Source organism: Mobula birostris, chromosome 8, assembly GCF_030028105.1.
Source record: "Mobula birostris isolate sMobBir1 chromosome 8, sMobBir1.hap1, whole genome shotgun sequence".
In the NCBI taxonomy this organism is placed as follows: domain Eukaryota; kingdom Metazoa; phylum Chordata; class Chondrichthyes; order Myliobatiformes; family Myliobatidae; genus Mobula; species Mobula birostris.
Window position 1 is genome coordinate 164,637,416 of NC_092377.1, and position 13,250 is coordinate 164,650,665.

The 13,250-nt window shown below is 51.0% G+C and overlaps 1 protein-coding gene across 1 annotated transcript in view; it reads right to left on the reverse strand.

Moving 5' to 3' along the window:
• npc1l1 (NPC1-like 1) overlaps positions 1-13,250 on the reverse strand; it is an 81,507-nt gene that overhangs the window by 17,150 nt on the left and 51,107 nt on the right. Inside the window, exon 15 of the mRNA XM_072267263.1 lies at positions 11,761-11,911. Coding sequence (XP_072123364.1) covers positions 11,761-11,911 — 151 coding nt within the window. The remainder of the gene's footprint in view (positions 1-11,760; positions 11,912-13,250) is intronic.

Here is a 13,250-nt window from a genome sequence, read left to right on the forward strand (position 1 = left end):
CCGTACACAAACCCACTCACTCACAATCCCACCCGTGCACAAACCCACCCACTCACAATCCCACCCGTACACAAACCCACTCACTCACAATCCCACCCGTACACAAACCCACTCACTCACAATCCCACACGTACACAAACCCACTCTGCACAATCCCACCCGTACACAATCCCACTCTGCACAATCCCACCCGTACACAAACCCACTCTGCACAATCCCACCCGTACACAAACCCACTCACTCACAATCCCACCCGTACACAAACCCACTCACTCACAATCCCACCCGTACACAAACCCACTCACTCACAATCCCACCCGTGCACAAACCCACCCACTCACAATCCCACCCGTACACAAACCCACTCACTCACAATCCCACCCGTACACAAACCCACTCACTCACAATCCCACACGTACACAAACCCACTCTGCACAATCCCACCCGTACACAAACCCACTCTGCACAATCCCACCCGTACACAAACCCACTCTGCACAATCCCACCCGTACACAAACCCACTCACTCACAATCCCACCCGTACACAAACCCACTCTGCACAATCCCACCCGTACACAAACCCACTCACTCACAATCCCACCCGTACACAAACCCACTCACTCACAATCCCACCCGTATACAAACCCACTCACTCACAATCACACCCGTACACAAACCCACTCTGCACAATCCCACCCGTACACAAACCCACTCACTCACAATCCCACCCGTACACAATCCCACTCTGCACAATCCCACCCGTACACAAACACACTCACTCACAATCCCACCCGTACACAAACCCACTCTGCACAATCCCACCCGTACACAAACCCACTCTGCACAATCCCACCCGTACACAAACCCACTCACTCACAATCCCACCCGTACACAAACCCACTAACTCACAATCCCACCCGTACACAAACCCATTCACTCACAATCCCACCCGTACACAAACCCACTCACTCACAATCCCACCCGTACACAAACCCACTCTGCACAATCCCACCCGTACACAAACCCACTCACTCACAATCCCACCCGTACACAAACCCACTCACTCACAATCCCACCCGTACACAAACCCACTCACTCACAATCCCTCCCGTACACAAACCCACTCACTCACAATCCCACCCGTACACAAACCCACTCACTCACAATCCCACCCGTACACAAACCCACTCACTCACAATCCCACCCGTACACAAACCCACTCCGCACAATCCCACCCGTACACAAACCCACTCCGCACAATCACACCCGTACACAAAGCCACTCCGCACAATCCCTCCCGTACACAATCCCACTCCGCACAATCCCACCCGTATACAAACCCACTCACTCACAATCCCACCCGTACACAAACCCACTCACTCACAATACCACCCGAACACAAACCCACTCACTCACAATCCCACCCGTATACAAACCCACTCACTCACAATCCCACCCGTACACAAACCCACTCTGCACAATCCCACCCGTACACAAACCCACTCACTCACAATCCCACCCGGACACAAACCCACTCACTCACAATCCCACCCGTACACAAACCCACTCACTCACAATCCCACCCGTACACAAACCCACTCACTCACAATCCCACCCGTACACAACCCCACTCACTCACAATCACACCCGTACACAAACCCACTCTGCACAATCCCACCCGTACACAAACCCACTCCGCACAATCCCACCCGTACACAATCCCACTCCGCACAATCCCACCCGTACACAAACCCATTCACTCACAATCCCACCCGTACACAAACCCACTCTGCACAATCCCACCCGTACACAAACCCACTCACTCACAATCGCACCCGTACACAAACCCACTCACTCACAATCCCACCCGTACACAAACCCACTCACTCACAATCCCACCCGTACACAAACCCACTCACTCACAATCCCACCCGTACACAAACCCACTCACTCACAATCCCACCCGTACACAAACCCACTCACTCACAACCCCACCCGTACACAAACCCACTCACTCACAATCCCACCCGTACACAAACCCACTCACTCACAATCCCACCCGTACACAAACCCACTCACTCACAATCCCACCCGTACACAACCCCACTCACTCACAATCACACCCGTACACAAACCCACTCTGCACAATCCCACCCGTACACAAACCCACTCCGCACAATCCCACCCGTACACAATCCCACTCCGCACAATCCCACCCGTACACAAACCCATTCACTCACAATCCCACCCGTACACAAACCCACTCACTCACAATCCCACCCGTACACAAACCCACTCTGCACAATCCCACCCGTACACAAACCCACTCCGCACAATCCCACCCGTAGACAATCCCACTCCGCACAATCCCACCCGTATACAAACCCACTCACTCACAATCCCACCCGTACACAAACCCACTCACTCACAATCCCACCCGAACACAAACCCACTCACTCACAATCCCACCCGTACACAAACCCACTCTGCATAATCCCTCCCGTACACAAACCCACTCATTCACAATCCCACCCGTACACAAACCCACTCACTCACAATCCCACCCGTACACAAACCCACTCACTCACAATCCCACCCGTACACAAACCCACTCACTCACAATCCCACCCGTACACAAACCCACTCACTCACAATCCCACCCGTACACAAACCCACTCACTCACAATCCCACCCGTACACAAACCCATTCACTCACAATCCCACCCGTACACAAACCCACTCTGCACAATCCCACCCGTACACAAACCCACTCACTCAGAATCCCACCCGTACACAAACCCACTCACTCACCATCCCACCCGTACACAAACCCACTCTGCACAATCCCACCCGTACACAAACCCACTCTGCACAATCCCACCCGTACACAAACCCACTCACTCACAATCCCACCCGTACACAAACCCACTCACTCACAATCCCACCCGTACACAAACCCACTCACTCACAATCCCACCCGAACACAAACCCATTCACTCACAATCCCACCCGTACACAAACCCACTCTGCACAATCCCACCCGTACACATACCCACTCACTCACAATCCCACCCGTACACAAACCCACTCTGCACAATCCCACCCGTACACAAACCCACTCACTCACAATCCCACCCGTACACAAACCCACTCACTCACAATCCCACCCGTACACAAACCCACTCTGCACAATCCCACCCGTACACAAACCCATTCACTCACAATCCCACCCGTACACAAACCCACTCTGCACAATCCCACCTGTACACATACCCACTCACTCACAATCCCACCCGTACACAAACCCACTCTGCACAATCCCACCCGTACACAAACCCACTCACTCAGAATCCCACCCGTACACAAACCCACTCACTCACAATCCCACCCGTACACAAACCCACTCTGCACAATCCCACCCGTACACAAACCCATTCACTCACAATCCCACCCGTACACAAACCCACTCTGCACAATCCCATCCGTACACAAACCCACTCACTCACAATCCCACCCGTAAACAAACCCACTCACTCAGAATCCCACCCGTACACAATCCCACTCACTCACAATCCCACCCGTACACAAACCCACTCTGCACAATCCCACCCGTACACAAACCCACTCACTCACAATCCCACCCGTACACAAACCCACTCTGCACAATCCCACCCGTACACAAACCCACTCTGCACAATCCCACCCGTACACAAACCCACTCACTCACAATCCCACCCGTACACAAACCCACTCTGCACAATCCCACCCATACACAAACCCACTCACTCACAATCCCACCCGTACACAAACCCACTCACTCACAATCCCACCCGTACACAAACCCACTCACTCACAATCCCACCCGTATACAAACTCAGTCACAATCCCACCCGTACACAAACCCACTCACTCACAATCCCACCCGTACACAAACCCACTCACTCACAATCCCACCCGTACACAAACCCACTCACTCACAATCCCACCCGTACACAAACCCACTCCGCACAATCCCACCCGTATACAAACCCACTCACTCACAATCCCACCCGTACACAAACCCACTCAGTCACAATCCCACCCGTACGCAAACCCACTCACTCAGAATCCCACCCATATACAAACTCACTCACAATCCCACCCGTACACAAACCCACTCACTCACAATCCCACCCGTACACAAACCCACTCACTCACAATCCCACCCGTACACAATCCCACTCACTCACAATCCCACCCGTACACAAACCCACTCACTCACAATCCCACCCGTACACAAACCCACTCTGCACAATCCCACCCGTACACAAACCCACTCTGCACAATCCCACCCGTACACAACCCCACTCACTCACAATCCCACCCGTACACAAACCCACTCTGCACAATCCCACCCGTACACAAACCCACTCACTCAGAATCCCACCCGTACACAAACCCACTCCGCACAATCCCACCCGTACACAAACCCACTCTGCACAATCCCACCCGTACACAAACCCACTCACTCACAATCCCACCCGTACACAAACCCACTCTGCACAATCCCACCCGTACACAATCCCACTCCGCACAATCCCACCCGTACACAAACCCATTCACTCACAATCCCACCCGTACACAAACCCACTCCGCACAATCCCACCCGTACACAATCCCACTCCGCACAATCCCACCCGTACACAAACCCACTCACTCACAATCCCACCCGTACACAAACCCACTCTGCACAATCCCACCCGTACACGAACCCACTCACTCACAATCCCACCCGTACACAAACCCACTCTGCACAATCCCACCCGTACACAAACCCACTCTGCACAATCCCACCCGTACACAAACCCACTCACTCACAATCCCACCCGTACACAATCCCACTCTGCACAATCCCACCCGTACACAAACCCGCTCACTCACGATCCCACCCGTACACAAACCCACTCACTCACAATCCCACCCGTACACAAACCCACTCACTCACAATCCCACCCGTACACAAACCCACTCTGCACAATCCCACCCGTACACAAACCGACTCCGCACAATCCCACCCGTACACAAACCCACTCCGCACAATCCCACCCGTACACAATCCCACTCCGCACAATCCCACCCGTATACAAACCCACTCACTCACAATCCCACCCGTACACAAACCCACTCTGCACAATCCCACCCGTACACAAACCCACTCACTCACAATCCCACCCGTACACAAACCCACTCACTCACAATCCCACCCGTACACAAACCCACTCACTCACAATCCCACCCGTACACAAACCCACTCTGCACAATCCCACCCGTACACAAACCCATTCACTCACAATCCCACCCGTACACAAACCCACTCACTCACAATCCCACCCGTACACAATCCCACTCTGCACAATCCCACCCGTACACAATCCCACTCTGCACAATCCCACCCGTACACAACCACACTCACTCACAATCCCACCCGTACACAAACCCACTCTGCACAATCCCACCCGTACACAATCCCACTCCGCACAATCCCACCCGTATACAAACCCACTCACTCACAGTCCCACCCGTACACAAACCCACTCCGCACAATCCCACCCGTACACAAACCCACTCACTCACAATCCCACCCGTACACAAACCCACTCCGCACAATCCCACCCGTACACAAACCCACTCACTCACAATCCCACCCGTACACAAACCCATTCACTCACAATCCCACCCATACACAAACCCACTCTGCACAATCCCACCCGTATGCAAACCCACTCTGCACAATCCCACCCGTACACAAACCCACTCACTCACAATCCCACCCGTACACAAACCCACTCTGCACAATCCCACCCGTGCACAAACCCAGTCACTCACAATCCCACCCGTACACAAACCCACTCTGCACAATCCCACCCGTACACAAACCCACTCACTCACAATCCCACCCGTACACAAACCCACTCACTCACAATCCCACCCGTACACAAACCCACTCACTCACAATCCCACCCGTACACAAACCCACTCACTCACAATCCCACCCGTACACAAACCCACTCACTCACAATCCCACCCGTACACAAACCCACTCTGCACAATCCCACCCGTACACAAACCCACTCACTCACAATCCCACCCGTACACAAACCCACTCACTCACAATCCCACCCGTACACAAACCCACTCACTCACAATCCCACCCGTACACAAACCCACTCTGCACAATCCCACCCGTACACAAACCCACTCTGCACAATCCCACCCGTACACAAACCCACTCACTCACAATCCCACCCGTACACAAACCCACTCTGCACAATCCCACCCGTACACAAACCCACTCTGCACAATCCCACCTGTACACAAACCCACTCACTCACAATCCCACCCGTACACAAACCCACTCACTCACAATCCCACCCGTACACAAACCCACTCCGCACAATCCCCCCCGTTCACAATCCCACTCACTCACAATCCCACCCGTACACAAACCCACTCCGCACAATCGCACCCGTACACAATCCCACTCCGCACAATCCCATCCGTATACAAACCCACTCACTCACAATCCCACCCGTACACAAACCCACTCACTCACAATCCCACCCGTACACAAACCCACTCTGCACAATCCCACTCGTACACAAACCCACTCACTCACAATCCCACCCGTACACAAACCCACTCACTCACAATCCCACCCGTACACAAACCCACTCACTCACAATCCCACCCGTACACAAACCCACTCTGCACAATCCCACCCGTACACAAACCCACTCTGCACAATCCCACTCGTACACAATCCCACTCACTCACAATCCCACCCGTACACAAATGCACTCACTCACAATCCCACCCGTACACAAACCCACTCACTCACAATCCCACCCGTACACAAACCCACTCACTCACAATCCCACCCGTACACAAACCCACTCACTCACAATCCCACCCGTACACAAACCCACTCTGCACAATCGCACCCGTACACAAACCCACTCTGCACAATCCCACCCGTACACAACCCCACTCACTCACAATCCCACCCGTACACAAACCCACTCTGCACAATCCCACCCGTACACAATCCCACTGAATGGCACAATCCCACCCGTACACAAACCCACTCACTCACAATCCCTCCCGTACACAAACCCACTCACTCACAATCCCACCCGTACACAAACCCACCCACTCACAATCCCACCCGTACACAATCCCACTGAATGGCACAATCCCCGCCGACCCATACAAACGCACTCACACACAATCGCACCCACCCGTGCTCAGTCCCACCCTCACGTACAATCCCACCCATGCACAGTAATACATACAACATTAACCATACGCTCAGTCTCTCTCTTGCAGACACACAGTCACACAAGCATGCACGCACCTTACAGACATAAACTTCCACTAACAGCCTGGCTGAATTTTGGATTTTTCTGCAGTGCCCTTTCCATGCAGTTTGTAATTCCACAATCCGTACATTCCCATAGCTTGTTCCCCACCCCCTTTCGCAGTACACACCGGCCCCTCTAACTGCCCCCCCTCCCCCCAACAGATGCCAACTCTGCTTATAGACCTTCCCTGTTAAATCATGGGACTGGGCACTGGTTCAGCTGAATTAACCAGCCTGTCTTCTGGGGGCCAGGCTGGGAACAACGAGGGCTTTCTCCACTTGTACGTCTTGTGCAAATGGGGGCAAAATAAGACTGATAGTACCATTCTATGTTCTATTATGGGAGGCAGGGTTTAAGGGTCGGCACAACATTGTGGGCCGAAGGGCCTGTACTGTGCTGTACTATGTTCTTCTATAGTCAAGCAGAGACTTCCACAGACTGATGAAAGAAGAACTTCATCTTCACCTCCTCCTGGTTATGGGAGATCCCTTATACTGAGATGATCCAGATCCAACAAACTTAGTGGAGACCATATTGTTCTAGGTACCAGCACACACACTCTCTCCTCATCTACCCCCAGATTATCTGTCTCTCAGCAACAGAACACTACTGACCACCTCTTGCACCACTGTAGACTTGTCTGTGTGGCTTACTGGGATATATTGATTTGCAACATAATTTTCTTCACTGTCTTGTATAACTTATGTTAGAACACAGAACGTTACAGCACAGTACAGGCCCTTCAGCCCACCTTATCGTAATGACCTTTTAACCTCCTCTAAGATCAATCTAACCCTTCCCTCTCACATAGCCCTCCGTTTTTCTAGCATCCATGTGCCCTATCGTATCTGCGACTACCACCATCTCCGGCAGCCCGTTCCGCACACCCACACTCTGTGTAAAAGTATTATCTCTGATATCCCCCCCTATAGTTTCCTCCAATCACCTTAAAATTGTTCCCCTTAGTATTAGTCATTTCCACCTGGGAGAATGGGTATCTACTCAATTTAAGCTTCTTCTCACTTTGCACATCTCTATCAAGTTGCCTCCTATCCTCCTTCGCTCCAAAGTGTTCTCTGCATCTATCATAAAACCATAAGACACAGGAGTAAAATTATCCCTCTCAACCCCATCTCATGTCCTTTACCCTGTATCCTTTGCCTTCCATGTTAAATACTGTTTAATGACCACAAGACATAGGAGCAGAATTAGGCCATTCAGCCCATTGACTCTACTCTGCTGTTCCAACATGGCTGATTTATTATTCCTCCCACTCCTATTGTCCTGCCTTCTCCCCGTAACTTTTGACTCCCTGACTAATCAAGAACACATCAACCTCCACCAAATATACCCAATGACTTGGCCTCCACAGCCGTCAGTAGCGATGAATTCCACAGATTCACCACCCTCTGGCTAAAGAAATTCCTCCTCATCTCTGTTCTAAAGGGACATTCTTCACGTCAGAGGCTGTGCTCTCTGGTGACTTGGCCATCTGTAGCAATGAAGTCCAGAGATTCATCACTCTCACACTAAAGAAATGAGTCAGAGGTTGATGGATCTCTGTTCTGAGGGGACATCCTCGTACTCTGAGGCTGTGCCTTCTGATCCTAGACTCCCCCACTACTGGAAACTTCCTCTCCATGTCCACTCTCTCCAGGTGCGGGATGCTGCTGCAAACAGGGTTTTCTTTATGTCCCTACCTCGTGCACATGAACTACATGGATTTTAGTAAGGCATTTGACAAGGTTCCACACGGTAGGCTTATTCAGAAAGTCAGAAGGCATGGGATCCAGGGAAGTTTGGCCAGGTGGATTTAGAATTGGCTTGCCTGCAGAAAGCAGAGGGTCGTGGTGGAGGGAGTACAATCAGATTGGAGGGTGTGGTGTCCCACAAGGATCTGTTCTGGGACCTCTACTCTTCGTGATTTTTATTAACGACCTGGATGTGGGGGTAGAAGGGTGGGTTGGCAAGTTTGCAGACGACACAAAGGTTGGTGGTGTTGTAGATAGTCTAGAGGATTGTCAAAGATTGCAGAGAGACATTGATAGGATGCAGAAGTGGGCTGAGAAGTGGCAGATGGAGTTCAACCCGGAGAAGTGTGAAGTGGTACACTTTGGAAGGACAAACTCCAAGGCAGAGTACAAAGTAAATGGCAGGATACTTGGTAGTGTGGAGGAGCAGAGGGATCTGAGGGTACATGTCCACAGATCCCTGAAAGTTGCCTCACAGGTAGATAGGGTAGTTAAGAAAGCTTATGGGGTGTTAGCTTTCATAAGTTCAGGGACAGAGTTTAAGAGTTGCGATGTAATGATGCAGCTCTATAGAACTCTGGTTAGGCCACAATTGGAGTACTGCGTCCAGTTCTGGTCGCCTCACTATAGGAAGGATGTGGAAGCATTGGAAAGGGTACAGAAGAGATTTACCAGGATGCTGCCTGGTTTAGAGAGTATGGATTATGATCAGAGATTAAGGGAGCTAGGGCTTTACTCTTTGGAGAGAAGGAGGATGAGAGGAGACATGATAGAGGTGTACAAGATAATAAGAGGAGTAGATAGAGTGGATAGCCAGCGCCTCTTCCCCAGGGCACCACTGCTTAATACAAGAGGACATGGCTTTAAGGTAAGGGGTGGGAAGTTCAAGGGGGATATTAGAGGAAGGTTTTTTACTCAGAGAGTGGTTGGTGCGTGGAATGCACTGCCTGAGTCAGTGGTGGAGGCAGATACACTAGTGAAGTTTAAGAGACTACTAGACAGGTATATGGAGGAATTTAAGGTGGGGGGTTATATGGGAGGCAGGGTTTGAGGGTCAGCAGGACATCGTGGGCCGAAGGGCCTGTAATGTGCTATGTTCTATAATAAGCTCAACTTGACTTAACTTGATTCACTGCTTCTCTGTAGCACAAAAGCAAATTAATGAGGAGGGTTTGGCTCCTGACACCTACCCCCATCCAATCCTGGTCACCCATGTGATAAAGTCATGCCTGATCTGAGGTAACCTCAGCTCCACCTTGGTGTTCACCCTCAGTAACTCTCAGCCCCTCGCATCTGCCCACCTTAAAAATATTCAGATTGTCTACTCCCGCTGCCTAATCAGGAAGAAAGTCCCAAAAAATTGTGACCCTCCGAGGAGAAATCATTCTTGCATGTTACTCAACACTCTGAGAAATATCCACTGTTGAACGTATCCTGACCGGAAATACTTTGGAAGATGTGTATCTCTGGCGGTTGATGGTTGGGTTGAGTTGTTCTCTGAACTTCGCAGTTTTCATCACCATGCGGGAAGTCACCGTCAGTGCGCTGCTGATTGTGGCGTGTCCTCCGAATGCTTGGCCTTTATATGCTTTTCAATCAGCTGACTGGACGTCATTTCAGAAACTCGATCGTGATGTAGGGAGGAAATCTCGTCGCTGATTGTGGTGAACTTTGTGCTTTGTGGTCTGGAACTCTGCCCACATCGGCTCATAAATAGGAAACAGGTCTATGCGTTTGATCACTGACAATGTCTTCTCACATGGTGATGGACGTTTGCAAGTAAATTTCCAAGATCAGGGAGCAGCTCAACCCAACCAGTATCCTGACTGCTTTCATCATGGTTTGGTACGGGAATTGATAGAGATGTGCAGGTGGTGGATGGTCATATGAGCAGCCAGTGCAGATCACAAGTCCTGGTTATGTGACCACTGACACCAGGCAGACAATCTGTGAAGAGTATTGATAATGGCTGGGGTCTCTCATCTTGTAAGGACACTGCCCAGAAGAAGGCAATGGCAAACCACTTCTTTAGGAAAATTTGTCAAGAGCAATCATGGTCATGGAGCGAGGACCAGGATCGGCCAATCATACCACACGGCACATAATGATGATTTCATATGACAGGGCACATAATGATGATGTCATTCGACAGGGCACATTACAATAACTGTACTGCCACATAAAATAACAAATTTCATGACGTATGTCAGTGATAATAAACCTGATTTTGTTTCATAGAATCTGGGTTTAATATAGCTAAGAGTGTAACCTGCTATCGAAATTCTGACAATAATCTCATCCTCATTTGTTCTCAAGAATGCTGTCCTCACGTTTGCCAAGATCCCTCTCATTGGTGAAGACTGAAGCAAAGTATTCATTAAGGACTTCCCCTACCTCCTCTGACTCCAGGTATGTTTCCTCCTTTAACCCTGATTGATCCTACCTACCCTCCCTCCAGTTACCCTGTTCTTCATGTACATGAAGGTAGAACAGCCCCCATCCCCCAGCCCCGGGCTGAGTGTGGAATTAAGGAATGCAAGTTATTAGAAAGAGACCAAATACCCAATTGATTAATCAGCTGTCATCTTCAAAAGTATACATAAACGTACGAGTAAGGGAAGACTTCGAAGCTTGGGTCTGTCCCCGGAACCTTTCTCATGGTTTCTGTGATACTGTCGGCGATCACTCGAGCTGCCTTCAGTGCCGCGGTGTATTCCAGGGAGTTTTTCAGAGGTGTGTGATATGCCATGAATCTGGAGGCTGGTTAACAACACAGGAGTGAGATTAGCACGCCGAGGAGCAATTAACAAGGCCAAAGGGACTCTGGTTTACCATGAGGGAGTGTTAAGGGAAGGAGATCGGAGAACTGTAGGCGGTGAAAAAGAGGAGATAGGAGGTATTGCAGATGAAGGAATCTGGAGCAACGGGGAACCTGCAAGCCAAGAAACATCTGTGGTGGTGGTAGGCCAAACTGTCGATGTTTCAGGTCCAGAGCCTGCATCGGGACTGACCGTGTAGAGAGCAGGCAGCTGGGGTAGATAGTTAAGGTGGCCAAGACAGAGCCTGGAGTGAGCAGACTGTAAAGGGAGGAGGGGATTGTCGTAGCGGGCATGTAATGAAGGGGGCGGGAGACACCACTTGCGGGCAGCCCCCAGCACATCCTTAGATTGCATTGGTTGTTAATGCAAACGATGCACTTCACAACAAATAAACTTTTATCTTGATTGAACTGGATAAGCAACAAGAGATTCTGTAGATGCTGGAAATCCAGAGCAACACTATGGCACAGTGGCATACACTTTACAGCACCAGTGACCCGGGTTCAATTCCGGCCACTGTTTCTCTGTCTCTCCGTGACCACATGGGTTTCCTCCGGATGCTCCGGTTTCCACCCACAGTCCAAAGACGTACCCATCGGTCATTGTAAATTGTCCCGTGATTAAGATAGGGTTAAATCGGGGGATTGCTGGGCAGCACGGCTCGAAGGGCCAGAAGGCCCTATTCCATGCTGTATCTCAATAAGTAATAAATAATAAACAACACTGGAGGAACTCAGCAGGTCAGGCAGCATCTATGGAAAGGAATAAAGAGTTGGAGCTTCGGTCCATATAGGAATTTAGAAGAACAGAGGCAAGTCTAATGAAGCCCTGGTGAACAACGAGCAATGTTAGTGGAACTCTGGAGGAAAGGAATTGCTGAAGCCCTGCCTGGGGACCCTGTGTAAGAGCCCGAGACGAATAGAGGGGCACAGAGAGAGGGTCACACAGAACCACCGGGGGGAAAGCGAGGAAAACTGCTTCCAAGTCGGAGTCCCACAAAAAGACTTTGCAGTGGGGCGGTGGAACGGAGACACAAGAGACGGCATTTGCATCAACAACCAACACAGTGCGAGGATGTGCTGGGGGCAGCCCGCAAGTACCGCCATGCTTCTGGCGCCAACGTAGCACGCCCACAACATACCGACCCGTACTCCTTGGAATGTGGGAGGAAACCAGAGCACCCAGAGGAAATCCGCGCGGTCACAGAGAGAACATACAAACTCCTTACAGGCAGCAGCGGGAATTGAACCCAGATCACAATTACTGGTGTCGTAATAACG